Consider the following 22,602-nt stretch of genomic DNA (forward strand, 5'->3'; position numbering starts at 1 on the left):
TTTAGCAAAAAATAGCACTACAATGGGCAATGCATTTGCAGAAATGTGAAGAAAGGAGTTTCATAATTTCATAAGAGGAATTTCAACCCAAGACATATAGCCCAATCGTTTAACTATTGCCCCAGCTGTGAGGTCTGTAAACAGGAACAATAGATAAGGTTTGGGTCAAAAATGACCGAAAGATAATCTTTGTGCCACTGTAGAGTACATATGTCATGGAAATATGACTAATGGTACAGATTTGCTTTTCTAATTTCAGAAGCACTCCAGCAAACATCCTCAAAAGTTGACAAAAAAAGACTCCAGGAGATTTTTCTGCTGTCTAAACATGATAGTTGGTCAATCTTGACCTACAAAAACACAAGGATAAAAATTTTATAGACGACAACAATTAAGGAATTTGCAATACAAGCACAAGGAGTACTATAAATGTCGGGGATTTTAATTGATCCGTTTTTAAATTCTGACGGCTTTGCTGTTGCTGTTCTCCAGCTAACTGGGAGTGGCTAAACAATTTAACCTCTATTTGTCCCTGTATGCGCCCTGTTAAGTGGGTTAAAGAGATGTTGCAAAAGGATTAAGAGATGTCATTTACATCACCACAAGAAGATCTAGAGTTAACACCAGTTTTACAACTTTACCTGGCAGCCAGGTGAAATATTGAAAGTCCAGGGAAACACCAGGATTGAAGAAGTATATTACAAAATCTTTGACCATGGATGACAGTTATCTCATGATTATGTGCCTCCATAACCTGGAACAGACAAGTTCCAGGTTCAATCCATTCCGGTCTGGACTCATATACACTGATAAAAAACTATTAGGTGGTGCAAAAACAATAACCTGAAACTCATCATTAGCAGAACCAATGAGCTGGTGGTTGGACTCAGTGTAAAAATGATGGATGTTACTGCAAACACTTTATAAAATGTGGACGCTTCTCACACATATTCAGCTTTACAGTGTAGAGAATTTGTAAAATGACTTAAGTATCAAGGGGATTGCTTAGATTATTCCTGGCGATCCACAAATCATTGGAATCTGAACTAAGGTCGAACTTTTTTTTGCTCCAGATGTTTCCAGAGTTAAACAAAATGCATAGCTGAAAAAATTGCCACTAAATAGCAACTACGCCTACAACATTTCCAAACGTGCAGCTGATTTCCTGATTTGATTGAAATTCAACATGGATCATGTAGGCACTTTTTTTTGTTTTAGCAAGGATTCAGTATTAAGACGATTAGTCATCAGCCTCTTTTAGCCTCTCCATCATTATAGGAGTGTAATATCCATCCTTGAGCCAATTAAGTTTGTTTTTATCAAAATGCACAGTACAATCTTAGCTAAAATATCATGGATGTAGAGATAATATTGATTGGTAAATGTTTGTTTCAACATACTGCTTACAGAAATAGTTATAGTGGTCATTTTATTTTACATGACTGCCAACTAAAACATAGAGGTTCCAAATCACCATGTTGATAGCTTCTTATTAATTTCCTTATTCATTTACACACAACTTTCTTATATTAGACAAATACAAAATCTGCCAGAATTAATTTAGTGTGACTGGGTTCATATTTACGATGATAAAGTCATAAAATGAATGCAATTTTTCTGTTAACATTAATTGCATTTCTTTTCATACAGAAGTGAAATGGAACAGAGATAATTTTTTGTGAAAAAGTTTCTACAAATAAATATAAAGCTGAATTGAATATACTGTCCTTGTACTCTAGAATGTCATTAGCTTTGAAAAGGAAAAATAAACTTCGAACACTCATTGCATTGAAGTGAAATCATCATTCCCTCACAGACTTTCAGGCAGAAGTAAACAAATAATGGAATATACCTGTATCACAACAAGTGTTCATATTTTGTAAAAACAAATGAAAAAGTATTAAATACTGAATCCATGAAGCAAATGTAAATTTAAAAAAAAAGACTTTTATGTAGCTACGGTAACAAACTGACCTCAGTCCTACTGACTTCTACAGAAACACACAACATAATGACATCAATGTCATTCCCATCCAATTTGTCCAATCTGTTTACTGTGGAATTAAGAAAGGTATCTACCGTCTAAATCTGTTCATAAGCTTTGAAGCCACAATCCAGGTTACATTTCACCTTGGCTCACCGTACTCCATCCAAATCGAGTTTGGTCGTAAAAATATACGGAAAACATGTTTGCTCTCAGAATTAACAATTTTATATTTATATTAACATATTTATAAACTAGATGAAAATAATTATTTTAGCCATTTAGCTTCATTCACCTCAATTCATTGGGTACCGTCTGGGTGCATTGCATAGGATTTTTTTTATAAATGAGTTTACAGTTAGTGAACAAATTTTTGTGTAAAGGACGGTGGCACAAATTTAAGCCTGCCACTTTTAAACAGCTACGCTATTTTAGCATGGCAATGCTATAACAATGCTTCAAAAACTGCCATCCTGCCACAGCAGAGATTATATGTCCACAAATTTACACATGGTGCCCTGCTTTAAATGTATTTGCACTGACCTCAACTATTAACACTGGTATTGCTCCTTTTTTCCGTCTCATCCATAGACGTTAGTACTCAAAAAACTAAAATGTATCCAAATACATACAAACTAAACCCAGAAAATGCTAAGAAGACTCCATCTGTATCCGCCTTTAATGTAGCGCATAAAAGGGTCTTCAGAAAGAGACTGTGACTCAACTGTAATGTGATATAAATTATGAGCACACAGTTCACTGCAGTCATGAATATTAATCTGAAATCACAGACCCAAAATGTTGGAGGAATGAGGCTCTCAAACAAAAGCAATAAACCTTTTTGTCAGTTTGAATGAACATCAGTGGCTGTTTGTCTGCACCAGATCACAGAAACGGGCAACAACACGCTCACAAAATCATATCTGAGTTAGATTGGAATGAGAAATGAAGAAGTTATGTAGGAACAGTCTCATTAGAAATAACCTGTTTTTAGGTAGAGGCTCTGTAATGAGCTTTAAAAGAAAAGGCGAAATGTATAATGCATTACCTCCCCTTTCATCCCAAGGATGAGAAGCGGGCCAGTTTCTCTGGGACGTACAAGTGTTGGTCACAAATTTGTGCATCTCTGTGTTTGTCTAAGCATGGTGCACAAGTGTGTGATTGCAGTGCACAACATCTTTCATGAATATGTGAACAGAGAAGAGAAGGATCTGGCCTCCTCTTGTAGATTTCACCTTGTGAAACAGAAGAAAGGAAAAATGAAAGAGCCTAACTAATCTGTGAAATTCAGAAAAGAGAGAAGAACATCACTCATCGAAATATGTTTAGATGGAAATGTTTAGTTTTCTCTTGCAGCCTGAATTTTAAGCATGCCACAAGCACCAAAACGATAGAACTACATTAGCATGCGTAAGCCGTTTACCCAACGTGATAATGAGCGATTGGATTGTGTGAGATCAGTGCTGTCAGGGCTGTGACCATGTTGCCATGATAAACATCAGATGGTGTAAATGCACCACACAAAGGTTCAGCTGGGGCCGTATCATCCTCAGGATCACTGCTTCTGATCCGTTGGAAACCATATGGCTCTGCTTCACGTTAACATGGACGATAAAGGAGATGTCAATAGAGTCTGTTTGAATCTACCAGCAGTACATGTGTACTGCTGGTAGATTCAAACAGAGATTTATTTACTTTATTTTGAAATATCGTAAATAGAATTTAAACTGGACTTGCGATGAGCTGGGGACTTCTCCAGGATGCACCCCACCTTTTGCCAGTAGTCAAATGAGAAAAGCTCCATCTGATCCATAAAGTGCAAATCAGATAAGCCGCTGTTGATGAGACAATTATGACCATCTCCTGTGCTTGGATGGATGGATGGATGGATGGATGAATAAATGGAGAATTTAAAATTTAATTTTAAAAATATCTAACATTTTAATTTCTGAGAGGAATTCAAATGATGTCAAACAGCCCAAAGCTTCAAAACTTAGCATACAAGGAGGTCAAATTTTTGCTTCATCATCAGAGAATTTTCTCTTTTTTGTCTTTCCAACTGTGAGGTGAGTGATCATTCGCACAGGCCTTTATGAAATCTGCAGTGTCCATTAGATGATGCTCGATGGATACGATATATCCCTATTGTCAAAAAACACAATAAAGTGGGAGGTTTTTTTTCCTTCTTTTTTTTTTTTTGAGGCTAATAAATGGTGTCCTCATATCAGTGTATCCAGTTGGACCACCCCAATCTCTCGCCAGTGGATTGCTGCTGGAGAAAATGTGCACCTTTCTGTTCAGTGCCTCTGGGATGAACGCCGCTGTGAGACAACAGGTGTGTGTTCCATCAGGACAGTTGGTAGGAGAGACCAGAAAAACAGATTGTGCCTCATCCTGCTGTTAACGTGTGCAGCTGTGGATGCTATGTTGCTGTGCACTAGAACATGTTGTCCGGACAGACAAATAAGACACTGTAGAAATGTTTCGGTCATTGAAACACAGTAGAGCTCTAGCATATTCTATCATGTACTTTAATCTGTCCTTATGAAGATCTCTACGTCTTGGTTTCCCCCCTGAGAAACTTCCTGTAGCAGCTGTAGACAGTTCAACCCTCATAACGGACGTGTATGTTCATCATCCACTGTGACGAGCTCTAAAACTCTCTGCAATACTACTTTTGCTGAATGAGACACCCTTTTTTCTTTTCTGGCTTATTTGCATCATAATGTGTAGCAACCTACACAGGTGAGATGTTTGCAAAATGTAAAGGGTTCTGAGTACAGCGCGAAAACCTTACTAGAAAGCGGGAGTTCAGTCACTTTCATTGGCTTTGATGGAGTTTTATCAGAACCTAATCTTCATCCATAATTGTTACATACAGTTACATAGGCAGTTTCAGGCAGGTGCTTTGTAAGCTACCAAACAATCGAATAATTCTAGTTGTGCAACAGTCAAAATGATGTGGTAAAATAAAGACGCTTCATTACATTCACTGCAAAAAGTATTGCAGACTAATTTGTACTATTTTTAGGGGGAATGCAAAAATTACCCAAAATTTGCTGCATATTTAGGTACATAATAGTGTTAACTGTAAACTGACTGTAAATGAAATGGAGTCCTATGGCAGTTTAGTGTGATTAATTTTAGATTATGCTGAAGGTGACGCAGAAGTACTCAGCTGTTAGATATGAACTGATGTAAGCACTGATACAAGGAGAAATAATAGGGATTGTGACTTTAATATGTGAGGCTATTAATCTGCTATCACATGTCATCTGTAGGGACTCGACCTCAGTGGAGTAATCTGCTGGGTATCGTGTACACACACACACACACACATACACACGCACACACACACGCACGCACGCACGCACACACACACACACACACACACACACACACACACACACACACACACACACACACACACACACACAAACGTGACTGGAAGTAAGTCACACAATTGGTTCATTGTAATTTCTATCTACAGTAATTATTCATCTGTGTGGTGATAATTATAGATTATGGTGATAATTATATGAATACAATGGGAACATGATCTACCAGGATACTGTAATTATTTCTTGTATCTGGAATATTATTAACTTATAATATTGGATAAACAAAACTGGGATCTGCTATGAAATGTGGCTCAATCATTCACGTTCTGTTTAGGAGAATTCATATCTCAGTAACATGATAAATGAAATGAAATTTAATTCCTCCGATCGCACCTTGTGCTCAGCATGTTAAATGCACCATTGTTAGCATATTAGCACAAATCTGCTAGCCTGTCAGTCCACATGTATTCTACCCCTGACATCTGTAACAGCTGTGGACGCCTGCAGCCTTTAGCTCTGGCCTGTCATCCAGAGGTACATTAGTGTGCTCATTAAGCAGGACACGGTACATGCAACACACATGCAAAGCCTGCAGACAGCACATTATTCTCACGCTATTATTCTGTTCGTATCACTTCTCACTGCTGCCTTTGTTAAAACTCTTCAGGCGTGGTCACTCTGGCATTACAGGTTTTAAAATACGGGAGCACCTGTTTGTGAAACTGGCTGCATTTGCGTGGAAATAAATGGGTGCTTTTGTGTGTGATGCAGAAGAAAGCAGTTGGCTTTTGGTATAAGCTCAGTGATAAAATTGATAATGACAGATATATGGCTAATTAGTGCAGCCTTGGCTTGGCTGTCTTCACCTCTCACCAACCCACTGTGAAATTGGATTAATTTACCTCACTTTAATATAGCCCTGGAATTCAACGAATCAAAAGTTTCTTTAATAAACAGATTTACTTTGATTTATTTCTAGAAGAAATTAACTTTGTTGTGTGTATGTAATCTCTCTCGCTCTCATGTCGACAACCATGCTTACAAAGCATGGTGAACCATGTTGACTTGTTCAAGCCAAGGGGTGGCTAGTAGGCCAATTAGGTTGGCTCTGCTTTACAGCATGCTAAGGTTCTTACCAAAGACAATCTGTTTCTAAGGAACTACCTAAGAGCAGCTCAGTCCTTAAAACAACCTCTCTTAAGCTTTTTTTTCTGCCTCCATCTGTCTCCATCTTGCTGATAGCTTGTTAAGTCCGTTGAGAAGCTCATTCGTTGGAACTCATCTCTGTACCACCTATGCTTTGCCCCTAAATCCCCAGCTCATACTCATAATCTCTGTTGTCCATATTCTGAACCCTGCTCAAGCACGCAACCACACCATTATTGGTATAATTGGCTTCCTATCCTATATTTGTCATCTGTGAAACCAAGGTAACAACGGACAGATCAGGTTATTGCAGCTAAAGGGATAGTATTAACTGTCCAGCTCAGGCAGTGAGGAAATAGCTACACAGTGTGTCCGCGTTCTTTGCAGTTAATGCATTCCAGGAACCACAACCGATTAATGAATTCTGCGATAGAGCGACAAACTATTTATCTTATTATTTACGGTAATTTAAACGTTTATGGACCCTCCCCATACTGATATTAAATCACCTTCTATCTGTATTACCTTTTCCCACACCCTGACTGTTTAAAGCACTTTTGTGTTTCAGGTAAGTCTGAGACTCACGGAACGGAGCACACTTCCGGATGTCTTCAGCCAATAGAATGCGCATACAGTATATGACTGCCTACCAAAAATCCGCGATGAGGTGCAGTCATGAGTGTTGATGCGCGAATGTGTGAGGGGACACTGTATCTACCAAAATGTATGAATTCAAGTCATATCTTGGAGTTGATTTGGCCAAAACATGGCTTATTCCTTTGTCTCCATGTTAAAATGCATTGTAGACTAAATCCATCCTTAAATTAAGTTGTAATTGCATCCCGTTGACCTGCACTAGATCACAATAACTCAATCACTAAATTATTTTTGATACAAACTCCTCATTTAAGTTTTCCTTTCCATCGGCAAAGCTTTAGTTGTCAGCATACTCTTATGTTTTCACATTGTGATTGGATCTGCTGGTCAATGACACGGTGAAGATAGAGTATATTAACTGCTTGAATCTGTTTGATTCAGATCAGATGAAATAAATAATCAGGGTTAAGTTTCATGTGAGTGCTTGAATGACTTTGTTTTCATCATCTGTGTTTAGATGTGTCTAGATAAACAAAAAATGGTCTCCTATTCACTCATCATAAACTTGTATTTTCTTACTTTCTTCAACCGCTCTGCAACTCTCTCTAACTTTTTATCTCTCTATCTCTCTAACTGCTATTTGCCAACAGCACCCCTACTGAGTACAAATAATGTCCGTCAGCGAGAGCCTCAGCGTGCGACTTTCTTGTGATGCTGAGAGGAAATCACAGAGTGAGAGAGGAAATGAGGGACAGAGAGAAAGAAATCAACTTTTTTTTCACTTACTGTTTAGACAACTGTAAATAAATATCTATTCAAACACGGTGCACTTTCAATGTAGAAAAAGGTTTAGAGGACAAAAGAAAGAAATTAGCTCCACAATTAAAAGTGCCCTTAGTTTCTGTATGGAGTTTAGTGCTTTACATAATAAACAAACAACAATCATAAAAGTATATGCCATGAAGAAAGTCATTATGGCTTTCCATTTAATTAAAGTTCAATATAAATTTCATTTACCTTGTTTATCATGTTCCTGACTACAGATAATAACAAACAAAAAATCCTCCATATGGGGTTATGAGTTAAAAGGCAACCTAAGTCCTGTTTTTATACCCCACATTTTATAACATTACCTATTAAGATTACCTGTAAAAAAATAATAATAAAAGGACTATACTTATGTGTAGTATGTAATGGGAGGAAATTGGGGTTCAGTGTTTGAAGTATTAAAATTTTTAAAATACAGCTTAAATGAGTATTTCTCATTTGTAAAACAGTTTGACTTTGCTGGTTTCATAAAACTATTTCTGCTGTCTTAGCTGTCTGATCTCATTCAGGTGAACCTTTTTGCCAAAGTGCAAGTTGGCCTGTAATAATGGATCTATTTGTATATTTTACATTTTATGTTTCCTTTACCTTTCCTCCTGCTGAAACTACTGATGGCATTCTGTTGTTTAACTCACATCTGTGTCTGTTTCACAGCGTCTGTGCTTCTGGCCACTGTGACTTCAGAATATATCGTTATGTAACGTTACACATGCAGATACGCTTTTCATTGGTGGTAGAATTAAGGCACTGGTTGCAATGCTACAGTCACTAGATTACAGAGATGTCTACCCAATTCCGACAGACACAGACAAACCAACACACACACCGGGACACACACTAACCCAGAGAGACTGCTGAGTGAATGATTTTTTTTTTTGGTCCCCTGCCATCTGTCAAAAGTTTTTTGGGAGAAATAGTGATGATTATGGCGTCTCCAGACATACATCACAGCAGGTCAAAGCAGTGCACTTCAGCCTTTCACAGGTCACAAGTACACACACACACACACACACACACACACACACACACACACACACACACACACACACACACACACACACACACACACACACACACACACACACACACACACACATCAGAGAGGCATGCATGCATGAAAAGACATATTGCATAAACAGACACCAATACACGCTACATACAATACATACATTACGAGCTGAGCTGCAGTGTCAAGTTTTGCAAAGCCAAAAGAAAGGTTGTAGTTACTTCTTTTGTATCTGCTTTTTTCAAAAATAATACATAATTTTAAAGTTGTCATCATTATATTAAATTATATATCATTTTGATATAATCATATTATGAAGTGTTCAGCGATCCCGAAAGCCCCTGATAAATCAGACTCTTCCATTCCTAGCCAGTTGCAATGTTTTAATTTGCAAAAACATCACCAGGGTTTGATGCATTGACTGGACATTTTGGTAAATACATTTACTGACTGTTAAATGCCAGGAAGATCAGTGATACCCCTGTATCTTCATTAAATATAAAGCCACATCCAGGAGATGATTAAACTTCACATAAATGCTGGATATAGGGTGACATTAATTCAGTGGTTTCATTACTGATGGATAATGGGTCCAAAAAAAACTTCTTGTATACATTTTGAGCGTTGACAATTAGGACCATTTTATTCATTTATTTGCTAATACAATTTTGAAAATTTAAACTTGTGATATACAACAACAACTGCAATTATTGGGTCTTCTTTGATAACATTTTTTAAAATTCCCAGTCATGTTCCGTGCACCTATAGCAAGGATAATATTTTTTGTATTTGGATATTCTTAAAATTCAAAAATGGTGAGGCCCCAAGTCAATCTGAACAAATAACTGTATTATGAGTAACAATGAATCAATGAATGCTTCTTTAACATTTAAATCTCACTTGATCTGACATAAAATTGAGGATCTACCGTTTTCATGAATGTATGTAAATAAAATACAACTGACTTACATTGATACAAAAATAGAGCTTATGATGATGTAATATCACTATACAGTAATTCAAATAATTCATCATGAAGACACTAATACAAACACATGAATACAAGCCTAGGTTTACGCACTTAGTATCTAAGCATAAATATTTATTTTAGTCTTTCTTGGAGTCAGTATTTGACACTAGAATCATGAGCCAAAGTTTGAAGTACTTTTGTTTACTTCTGGCATAACCACTTGGCTATAGCAGAACTACAACAACATGAGAAACCCAGAGGCCAACTTAAGCAGATGAGGAATCATCTCCAGAAAGTTGGAATGCCAGCCAAGCAGTCAGCTGAGTCTATGATGTACAGACCAAGAGGTTCCGCATGCATGTTTTATTGCAGGCTGAAACAGCAACAGAGACAGGGGCACTTAAAGCAGAATTTCAAATGATAACACGAGAAGCTGCAAGAGTTCAACGGGTTGTGTGTGTATGTGAGGCCCGAGTGTGTGTTTTGTGTGTGTATTTTCACGTGTAGGTATGCTTATGCTTGGTGAGGCGGTAAGAGAATATTAACCTGCTGGAAGGCTGAATTGAAAAGTGTGTCATCTGTGTGTGTGTGTGTGTGTGTGTGTGTGTGTGTGTGTGTGTGTGTGTGTTAGCGTAGCCTATATGAGGCAACACAATCACTTTAGCCAAGATTAGCATAGAGGTAATTGGACCATGAGGACAGAAAATGTGCAGTGATGATTTTACTGTCTGTGACATGGGAAACTTAAGGGGGCTGAAGAAAAGAAAGTGTGTTTGAGTGTAGAGTTGCAGCGAGGTGCTCTGTCTCATTCTCATAATAAAACTATGTGCGTGCTGGTCAAAGTATACATCCCTTCACACACAATGTAATCCTATTCTTTTCTCGTGACCTCCCCACATGTCCTACCCACATGGTTCCGTGATACCAAAAGCAGACATATGCCAACTGAATGCTTTCATTTAGTTGTGGTATTTCTGCATATATCCTTCTTTCTTTCTTTTTTTTGCAGTGCATGCTGGGAGACAGTGTTATGAAGTGAGTGGAGATGGTTGCAGCATCTTTGTTATTTTAATTCTGGTATTTTATTCCAGTACTTTTTTTAAAAACTTCGTTGCATTTCATTTCAGTTTATATATAGTTGAATCACAGTCACATTTAGTAGTTTTTGGTGGACTTTAGGGATCAGGAAGCATTCTGGCCGCCCAAAAGGGAAACATGCCCATGACCTCCGAAGGTGTGCCAGGTGGTTGAGACAGGTGTGGTCATTCAGAACACCTTCACCTTCATTCTTGCAGCAAAAAGCTTAGTCCCCATTGGTTCCAACTCTGCCCCCCACCTCGCTGCTAAATCTGACCACCAACCCGGTGTCACAAATCGTCAGACATGACAGGGGTGACAAAAAATGTGACAGACACACAAAACACAGACAGTATTCAGTTTGAATCTGTTAGAAAGACTTCTGCCACGATGGTGGCGCCTCTGGTGGAGAGGGAGGAAGAGGAGGATATCACAATGGACGACTTAATAAAAATAGCTTCTAAAAATAAAAAAAACACAGAAACAAAAAGTAATAAAGTGAAACAAATCCTAAAAAAGAAATAAAAAGACACCAATTGAGATAAGTAGCTATGACAGTAAAAATGAAAATGGTCTGAAACTTTCCATTGATGGAAAATATGAACTAAAGACACTAAAGGCTTAATCATGGTGGAGAATTTCTGTAGGGGAAACACATTGTCTCTGGCACAACTGGACACGTTTTGTCATTGTTTTACCCACCATTTTAGCATTTTTAAGAACTGGTCTATTCCATTTTGCCAGTCAGTTTTTCAGATCATGCTTCTGTAATCTGAACATAAAACATGAACATAAAAGCATGAAGTTTTTTGTGGAGTTTTAACACAGAGCTTTTTTCCGAGAAATGCTTTAAAACGGCTTCTATTACATTTTGGAATAGTCCAAAAAATGATTTGAACTCTTTGTGGGATGTACACGCAGGATGTAGGAATAAACCAGATTAGAAGTACCCTCACAACATCTCTGGTGACTTGGTCAGATCTATCAGATATCTAGAGAGACGTGAAAGTGCTGCCAATGTTACGAGAGTCCACAGGAGAAAGAGGACACATTTACAGCCCTCAAGGACAAAAAATGTGCTTTAGCTCAGTCTTTGGGCATGCCTGCGAGTGGCGCTGTGGTACGCAGTTGGTTCAGTACGGTAATATCGGTCTGATAGAAACGATCCTGGCCCATTGCTGAGAACTGGGACTTGACCGTGTGCCGCCTTTAATGGACCTGAGGGGCAACAGACTAAAAGAGCCCCATGTTTTTATCAAAGCCTGGGGAATGTTATCATAGAATGAGCCACAGGATTTTAATCCCACTTTATTGTATTTTAAAGAAACTATCATCAAAGGGGGACCTTTTAATGTGGGGAACAGCAAAGTGGTACAGGAAGATACTACTGCTCCGTCCCCTGCTGTGGGCGTGTCCTCAGCTGTGGGCGTGTCCTCATTTTTGGGCATGTCCCACAATGTGGATGTGTCCTTAGTGAGGCTCACCAGCAGCCTACTGAGACACTGGAAGAGCATTTTCATCGCACAGCCACAGAATGATGAAATGTATTTTGCAGGTCTTTCAGGTCAGATGATACGGATTCCTTCCCTGATTCGTCTCCTGGTTAAATGACTCTATGATGGACCCGATCAGCCTCAGTGACCATGAAAGAATTTACAAACTGATAATAAAAATGTTAAAGGTAAAATTAAAGATTGGGCTGATACACCATGGGGGATTCACCTTGGTCGTGCATCAGGTGTGAACCCTTCATGGGGGTGTTTCTACAAACCAATGTTGACTAAAAACACCGCAGAATATTTCATATTGGTCAAATATTTTTCCTAAACACAACAAAAGATGCTATACAAGGTATATAAAATAAAAGACATGGATGGAAAGCAAAAATGCTTTCTTGTAATACAGATAATAATTCAAAGCACTATTATTGATTTAAATCCTGCAGCTCTCACCCTGTTTATGTTTATGACCTACTATCTTCTGGTTTTGTCAGTTTTGGATCTCTCCCTGATTTTAAATGGCACACAAAGTGAACTAAATGATTATGTTGTGCTGATGCAACCATTTAGCCCATTAAATGTGAACATTCATTCTCTCCAGAGGATGAGCCATTTTCATTTGGATACCCCTACGCATACATTGTATTAATTCAGTATTCATATTTAGAATTGCATATTAATTTCAGTTGAGGGCATACACACATGAATGCCAGTCCGAGGTATTGATTAGTTGACTGCAAGAGTGAATGCTCATGTTTAAAATGTACAATTACCTACACAGTCTGATGTTCTATAAACATTACATAAACATCATATAAATATTTAGCCTCACCTTCAGGAAAAAAAGTATAAATGACTTCTAAAAGTGAAATGCTACACACAATGATCATGGAAGTTTGTGAACACTATTGTTTGAGCACCGCATTGGTAAAAATGTTAGATCTTTTTAGATTTAGAATATCACTCACTGCTGGGCCATAGGTGAGGGTCTACTTGTATCTGGTACCACAAACCATTGTTGACAATCAGATTCTAGAGGTTCTTTTGCTGTCATGAAACCAAAAAAGGACAGTGATGAGGACCAATAATCGATAAAGCAAATTTTCAAGAAACTATAAACATTTTCCCCAGAAAAGCATTGTATGTTTATTTGTCTCTCTCCCTTTCTTTTGGTAATCAAACTTTCTTCCTCCACTCTTCTCCTTTCAGGCTTGTAAGTGTCTGGGTGGAAATCAAAGTGCATTAAACATTAAATATGCTGTCAAGAGACACACGTCTCTCCATGCTGATGATGATAGGGAAAGTAGGGCAGTGAGGGGAAAGGTGTGGCTGTAGACGAGAAGGAGAATGGACAGAGATGTGCAATACTGGAGGGAAAGACGGATGGAGGTAGAAATACAAACACAGGAAGCTGCAGGAAGGAGGGACAAGAGCACAGATTGATGGATGTAAAACATCTGAGTTGAGGTGAGTGTTGCGTGCCTGTGGTTAGGTCTGAGGCAGACAAGATGAGCCTGACCGGAGCTCATCTTGACCTGCCTTGAGTGGCTGCCATGAACACAGAAACATACACTGAACCGATTAAAACTGCTAGTGGGCTGCACAAAAATGAAGTTGGTAAATATGTGTCCATGTGCCCTGTGTGCTAAATGATTGATGGATGAAGGCTCACATATTGTACCCCTCATTTTCTCCCCTCATATTTTCTCAAATAATATAATGCATCCTACAAAATGCATGCTAGTTCTACTATTACTGATAGAGAGTAAAAATTAATAACTGGTGAAGGCTCCACAGTACACCGGCACTGCGCTCAGAGTGTCCCCCACCTCCCAGTCAGCTGGGATTCAAGACGAATGAATGAATGAATGTCTAGTGAAAGAGTGAAAGAGGGAATTTGACTCAGCTAAAAGATTAAACAGGCCACTCTGTCCTGTTACTATGCAGACTGGAGAGACAGATCAGTCCCCTGCTGCCACAGCTCTCTTGAATACAAAGTCAAATTCACATTAATGACATGCAAGGAAGAACCAGAGTCGCACAATATATTTACTATAGAACTATAATTTCACATTATAATCTCTTGTACCTAATGTGAAGACAAAAACCCCTTTACATAAGGTGTAAACTATGTACTGTATAATATTAAAACGACTTAACAGTTTCATTGTAGGAGTTAGATTTCTACCAATCAGTAATCTAATTCCTACAATGAAACTAAATTGTAAAAAACAGAAATAAATAAATCATTTAATAGTCCCTATAGGGAAATCCCTTTCTGCCTTGCTCAAGGGAGCCTCTGCAGTGCTCAGGAAGTGAACCAGCACCTCTCACTACCAGTTTACCATCCAAATATTTTTGCCCCACCAAGTCTTGGACTTCCTGTCAGCAGTCCAAGACTTGGTGAACTGAGCTACTGCCACCCCTTAAATACAAATCTAAATAATAAAACAAATGGATAATATTGTATAAAATATTGCTCACATAATTTTACTGATTAAAAGATACCTTGATTTTATCCTACTCTGTCTGTTCTGGAGGATTTCAATGTCAGATGGGATCATTCCAGTCAATATTATCTATTTATTGAGCTTAAAGGTGGGTCAAGGGGATTCTGGTGGAGAAAGGTTGCTAGTGGATTGTTGAGGCTAATTCCCAAGTCATTAAATATAGATGCTGGCTTGAACCGCGCCACCAACCCATCAAACTAAAAGGAGTACTATGAAGCCAGATTAATTGTGTAATTAATTGGGATGTGTATGTTGAGTCAGGGATTTCAGATTCATGAGTGCAGCCTTTTTTAGGCTCTACCCTGCCTGGCAACTTATGTTGGACATCCAATCAGGGGAAGTTTACTTTCAGACTGACTGTTAAAATAAAAGCCAATTTAAAACTGATGAGATTCTCTATGAGAAACATAGACTCTTGATGGAGGAATAGATATTATATATAGATATGGAAAGCTATGAAATTAAGGTAGCAGCTGTTTTATTAGCCAACATGCATTCAGGTATTGATTCAGAAAATCATGTATTGCTATGCTAAACTTCATAGAATTCTTGAATGTATGTGACAATCAACCACAACTTGGTTTTAAAATCTACACTGGAGAAGGTCTCCCTCCAGTTTATTTCATCCCAAAGTTGATCTCTTGGGTTGAGGTCAGGATTCTGACACCAGGAGGACAATCCTTAGTAGCTTACACTCGGAACAATGCAGTCAGACAAGTACCGTTTTCAGACCTGGGCTTGCACTAGCCATTCGCCACATCGCCATAGGCGTGTGAATTCCAGATTGGCTACAAGGTTTTTAGCTTGTGTAGCCACAGTGACGTTCTTATTTTTAGGAAAAAAAGGCTGAAACTTACAACTTTTTTTGGACTCATGAAAATCCCCGAGCGATAACAAACTTTTTCTCTCGCTAGCGCCGCTAATTCCGCCTGCGCATGCCGACAGAAATAGCGGCCAACGGAAATAGCCGAAGCATGCCGACGGAAATGGCGGCCGACGGAAATAGCCAAAGCATGCCGACGGAAATGGCGGCCGACGGAAACAGCCGAAGCATGCCAACGGAAATGGCGGCCGACGGAAATAGCTGAAGCATGCTGACGGAAAAAGCGGCCGCCGAAAATAGCCGAAGTGACCCAAACACTTCCGATCATTAAATATGCACTCGAGTCTTGACCCCCTCTCGTCCAATGAAAAACAAAAAGATTCTATTTTTACAACCTAAATAATTGGTGTATGACAAGGTGATCGATCAAAAGAAAATGATAACAGAGTGTTTAATAGAGTTTGTGTTAAAATTCAAATTGAACAACAAATGGTGAATGCTGAGAGGGGGTAGGAGTGGTGACAGACTGATCAGGAGGTAAATGAAAGATATTATCAATACTTGTTTGTTGTAGTCTTAGACTTTTGATCCCTATGACCAGCAGGAATAACCAGCGATGCACGTAAATGTGTATTTCACCTCGCTTGATATTTTATATGCCTTTTTAAATTGAAATGAAAAATCATATTATCGAATTTAAAAAAAACTAAACTAAACTATGGCAGACTAATGGTGTTGTCTAAGTCAAAGTTCAAATGTGTTGTAGTCTATGTAAAACTTACAAGTAAACATTGAGTAATACCAAGAATCAAATTATTAAAATCAAAATGTTTAAGTCAAAGTTAAAATGTATTCTAGTCCAAGTAAAACTTACAAGTAAACATTGAGTAATATTTTGTATGGCTGTATCTTCACATAGTGAATGCAAGTTTTCAGTTGTTGAATCTCACATTTATACCTGCATAAAGTTGGATAGAAATAAAGATAGTTCAGCTTGAACTGTTGACTTTAGTGTATTTTTGTAGGTAAACTGAACAGAAGATTTTGCCCTCAGAATGCACCAGAATGCAGAAAAACAACCCCATTTTACATGGCCTACATGTTTTACATGTGATTTTACATGGCCTACAACTTTATGGTTGAGTTGCTGTTGTTCCCAATCGCTTCCACTTTGTTATAAAACCACTAACACGGTGATACTGGAATATGTAATAATAAAAGGAAACTCCATTCATTCATTCTTCCGCTTTTGCATATCATGGGGATTGCTGGAGCCTATCCCATCAGAGCCACACAAAAGACGAACAACCACTCACACACACTCACACCTACAGGCAATTTGGCACAAAAAGGACTCAAATCTGGAACCTTCCTGCTGTGAAGGGACAACAAGCTAGCCACTGTGCCACCGTGCCGCCCTGATGGCTTATCGTACTGCACAGGTGTTATCCTATCACTGTACCACGCTGGAACTTACTGGGCTCCTGACACCAACCCATTTATTCACAAATGTTTGTAGAAGCAGTCTGCATGGCTCTTGCATGATTTTATACACCTGTAGTCATGGAAGTGATTGGAAAACCTGAAATCAGTGATGTGGATAGCTGACCAAATACTTCTGACAATACAGTGGAAGTATAGATTTTGCTATGCATTCTTGGGGTACAAGAATGCATACCACTTACAAATGGGTTACTACAGCTGGTTTATTCCTGTTGAGTTCTCAGTTGAGCCACTTAAACTTGGTCACATGTGCAACATTGTTAAAGCTATTGCTCCAGACTGCCTTAAATGTGATGTTCAAATGTTTAAAAGTCAGCAGAGAAATGAGAGCTAGCGCCTCCTCATGTGTGGCACCAAACAAAAAATCCTTTTGAAAGACCTCGTTTGTATTCTGGTCCCTGTGCAGAGATCAGACTCACCACATTAGTAAGAGAACGTGGATCCAAAACTGTTCTTACAAAAAGGTTTAAGGTTAACATTTTAATGTCTAGTATTTTTTAATATTGTACAGTATATTTATTATTTATTTATTTGATTATTATATCATTGTTACAGTGTACCCTATTGGAAATTAATGTTATAATTTATGTGTTATTAATGGGAGTAATTTACATATGTATGTACTATATATTTAAATTTCCCAGTTTGGGATCAATAAAGAGCAAATTACCTTATCTTATATATTTTTTACCAGATCATACAATCATTCAATCAATCAATCAATCAATCAATCAATCAATCAATCAATCAATCAATCAATCAAACAACTGTAATACACATTAATTGTCCTGGATTGTGACAATTTGTAGACTGCATTACAACTTTGCAGATTTTAGATTCAAAATTCATTTATGCTTTAAACGATCCAATCACGATCCCTCGCACATAAACAATTAATACTTCTATTAAATCTGGTTTCATAGCTGCAGTGTTTTAGTCTTGTGACATGTTGTTTTTGATGTACAGTTAATATACTTTTGTTCTGACATTCTTAACCACAGTGTATCCCGTCTCCTACCTGTAGAGTCAATTCCAGTACAGCTAGGAGGCTCTCCTCAAAAACCAAGCAGACTATATTTACTATAGATATTTCTCTGCACTACTGCTATAAGGTCTAAAACTTGTACCCTCATGAGTGTAGAGGCAAAGATTCCCTTCCTGTGGGTGTGGCATGCATGTGTGAGAGTGTGTAATTGGTTGCCTGATGAAAATCACCTGTGCTTGCCTGTGATTCTGTTTGTTTGGTACAGAGAGTGTGTGAAGTGGGGGGCCGAAGTTTCTGTTGACCGCAAATACACAAAAGACACGAAGGCTATTTTTCATCTTAGTCTAGTCCAGACAGAGTTCATCTGCATAGAATGTATGCTTTTCATTGAAAGGGTAAAATAAACGTCCACAAGTGCAGTAATGGCTTCACGTTTCATCCTTGGCATCAGCGTGTCAGATATAGCCCTGCTGTCTGGTTGAGTCTCTCTTGGTTATTTGATTAGTTGGTTGGTTTGCTGGTTGGTTGGTTGTCATATGATTTCCATGAAACATTTTGTGGAGACGTTGAGGAAGGACCAAACAACCTGAACAGTCCATACAGTAATCCCTCACTTATTCACGCTTCAAGATGCCAAGCTTCACTACATCACAGATTTTTAGTAGCTAGTCCTGTGATACCGTACGTGCATGCTAATTGCTGACAGCATCTTGAAGTGTGCGGCGTTCTGAGACTGAAGTGTTTTAAACAGTCTATAAGAGTGTGGGAAAAGGTAATACAAATAGCAGGTGGTTTAATATAAGTATGGGGAGGGTTCATAAATGTTTATATATTATATTAATAATAAAATAGTTTGTTGCTATATCGCGACGGATTTTCCTGGAACACATTAACCACGAGTAATGAGGGATTACTGCACTGTGATAGGACTGTTCGTCAGCGTGTATGTGTTCTACAGAGTCCCTTTTCCAGTTGTAACCGGGTTTTTATTACATCTTGTAAACTGAAAATTCCCTGTGCTGGTGTTACTTTAAAAAACGTCCAGCTTCAGGTAGAATAAAGGAATTAATAACAATTATTAATAATTCAACAATAAACGTGTTGAATTATCTACATACCAGAATAAAGATGAAAGATTAATAAAGATAAAAGTTTTACTTAACCAACACAAACATGTGTACATAGTTTAAATATTTTGTGCCACTGTTAAGATCTACAGTAAATTTAAGAGAAAAAAAAACATACACGTGGATTAATTATAGCATTAGCAATCTGCTTTGCCAAGTTATTCCATTAAACATTCACACCTCCATCACGATTCCCATGGGGGGGGGGGTAAGTGAGATTCTGAAGACAACTGCAGAAGCATGAAGACAGGGTCACAGAATTCCTCTTTTTTAAGAGAATATATATGACTGAGGTCATATTTTGAGACATGGGTTCTACGTTTCTGACTGCTTTGGTTTAAAACACACCAGCATGATGTAAAACCAAGAAGATTATAATTGAAATTCAAAGCTTTGGCCACATTTTTCATATTTTTGCTTGGAACAACACTGAATAGATTGTTGTTTTTCAAAATGAATAAATCTGACTGAAACTAAAAATAAAATAGATTTTATAGCTTTAAAAAAAGAAAAGAAAAAAAGAAATCTACTTTCTCTCTCCACTAGATTTACCTCACCAAACTGTAAATTGTCAACATGAAATGTGTCTTATTTGACTTCTTTGATTATTCTTGGGTTAAATATGAGCAAACTTGGAAAACAGTGGATACTTAACTCACATGCAGCGACGGGTTGCAGAATCAAACACAATCAAATCAACACATCAATATTTCAGAGTTTTCACAGTGGGTACAAGAGATGAGCTGGTTTTTGAGTTTAGCATCGTTGGCAGAATGAGTACTGTACTGTGATAGCGCTGTTTGTTTGTGCTTTTGTCTTTTGGATTACTTCAACATTAAACATCTGTCCCTCTCAGCTGGACATTCCAAACAATCCCTGTCACATTAACCCATCTACATCCAAGAGGGGATAACAAACACAGTTCTATGCAACACATACACAGACACTCCAGCTCTCGTCTGTGTTTGTGTGTGTTGGGTGTTCAATCTAAAAAAGCCAGTTGAAGAGCCTATATAGCTTTAGGCTCCATAATGGTCTTTGATCGTCCTAGATTATGATAACCTGCAGTGATGAATTCTACAGCACAGAATTTGACAACATTGTTGAAATGGATCGTCTAGAATCAAAAGCCTTATTCTGAAGGGACTGCAGAGGACATAAATAATGTGCTGTACAGAACGAGCTGTTACATTCAGCCTCTCACTGATACCAGCCAGGGTTGTTCTTTATTTATTTCTTTATTTCTTTTAATGGTGATTCCTTCACTGAATTCATATAAACCCCTGTTATCTCACCTCGATCAGTTATTATATACCCTGCGTCATGGACATCTGGATTCATTATTGATGCTGTGTTGGTGCCGCTGCATGTAAGGGTGGGTTTTGGCGCACGGGGAGTTGCCCGTGAAAAACGCGAACACGCGAACACGCGTCTCAATAAAAGCACCTTTTCACGAATCCACGAACACGAACTTCATCTAATCACACATTGGGAAAAACGAGGCTTCACGGTTATGTCTCCAAAAAACAGCGGCTGAACATGCTTCAGGTGTGCGCTACCCGCAGTAGGAGGCTGCGATGCTGAGCCAATGCAGCGGCAACACACACACGCCCCTCCGCTACACACACACACACACACACACATACACACACACACACACACACACACACACACACACACACACACACACACACACACACACACACACACACACACACATAGACACCCCCTCCCCCCGACAGACACACGTACACAAACACACGCCCTCGTCCACGAACACACACACACACGCACACACACACATGCACACACACACACACACACACACACACACACACAGACAATGCGCGCGCACGCGTCCGAGTCTGGACCGCCAAATGAATGAGCACCATCCTGTGCTCTAAAAACGCATCGAGGTGTTACCGGATGGTTAAATGCCAAAATGCGGGTGTATTTCAATTGAGGGGTGGGATACCGCTTCAAAACATGAATGCGCACATAAAAAAAAAGAATGAATCACACTTTACTCACGTCTAAATCTTAAAGAGGGGTGCACGCGTGTGGAGGTTTTATGGTTTACTTACGCACTGCCTCCTTCTTGGGGTCTAGGGCACTGGCAGTCTGCTGTATCTGGCCTATTTTATTCTGGAGGACCCAGACCCGCTGGTTGGTGCTAATGATGTCGTTTTCCAGCTCCTGAAATAAAGAGCAGGCGTGCCGGGCCAGGTCGGACAGCTGTCGCAAGGTCCGGGACAGAACCACGTTACTGATGGCACACAGGTCCTCGAAAAGCAGACCTTCATCGTTTGGGATCTGGTGCCTGCACAGAAGCTGTGGCTCCACAGTCCTTTTGGCGAATGGCATTTTACACGCCAGAAATAATAGGAGTTGTAAGCCAAGTATAAATTCCGTCCGCCTAGAATAAAAAAAGAAAAAACAGACAACATCCAAATATATAAATCCACGAGAAACCCGAAGAGGTTCGGGCCGACCGCGCGTTATTCCCGGGCGTCAATCCAAAGTTCCCAGCTTCTCCTTGAGATCCTCCATTCTGCTGTGGATTCTGGGGATCACTCACACTCCCGTTCACACACGTACACACATGCACACACATGCAGGACGCAGCAAAGCTCAGGTCAGTGGCGTGAGGATGCGTGTTGAGTCTGCTATCATGGGTTGCCTCCGTTGGAGCGTCACACCAGCCGGAGCGAAAAAGGAAACGCGGTTCAAAAATTTCAAAATAAGAAGATGATAATGAGATGTTTTAACTATGTTATGAGTAATAACGACAAAAACAAAATGACCAAACGGAAAAGAAATGCTCGAAACATAAATAGTAAAACATAAACATAAGAGCTATCTTTATTGTCCAATAATTATTCCAGATCCACTCTGTGCGCTTCAAGCTTTTATTTTTAGGTCTGTCATTACTTTTCCTTTCGAATTGTGGCGTTTTTTTGTTTGGGAGGATGCAGCCTGGATCTGTGGTCTGAACTGTGAGCAGGTTGAAAGGATGCGAAAAAAGATTGAGGTAAAAACACGTTGATGTGCGTGGATGGAGAATAGTCACCAAAAGCGACGCGCAGGTTTGTCATCACTTCACCAGACCAATGGACGGCATCTCCCGCGCACAGCTGATGACACCTGATCACTTGGATCAGTTTTGATCAAAAAATGTCATGAATTAAGAACTCAACTGAAAAATA

General features: G+C 38.9%; 1 protein-coding gene across 1 annotated transcript in view; it reads right to left on the reverse strand.

Annotated features, from left to right (window-relative positions):
- The window catches only part of nhsb (Nance-Horan syndrome b (congenital cataracts and dental anomalies)), a 45,754-nt gene extending 23,994 nt beyond the window's left edge, over positions 1–21,760 (reverse strand). The window contains exon 1 of the mRNA XM_068312107.1: positions 21,481–21,760. Coding sequence (XP_068168208.1) covers positions 21,481–21,760 — 280 coding nt within the window. The remainder of the gene's footprint in view (positions 1–21,480) is intronic.
- Between the last annotated feature and the right edge of the window lie 842 nt (positions 21,761–22,602).

Source organism: Antennarius striatus, chromosome 1, assembly GCF_040054535.1.
Source record: "Antennarius striatus isolate MH-2024 chromosome 1, ASM4005453v1, whole genome shotgun sequence".
Taxonomy (NCBI): domain Eukaryota; kingdom Metazoa; phylum Chordata; class Actinopteri; order Lophiiformes; family Antennariidae; genus Antennarius; species Antennarius striatus.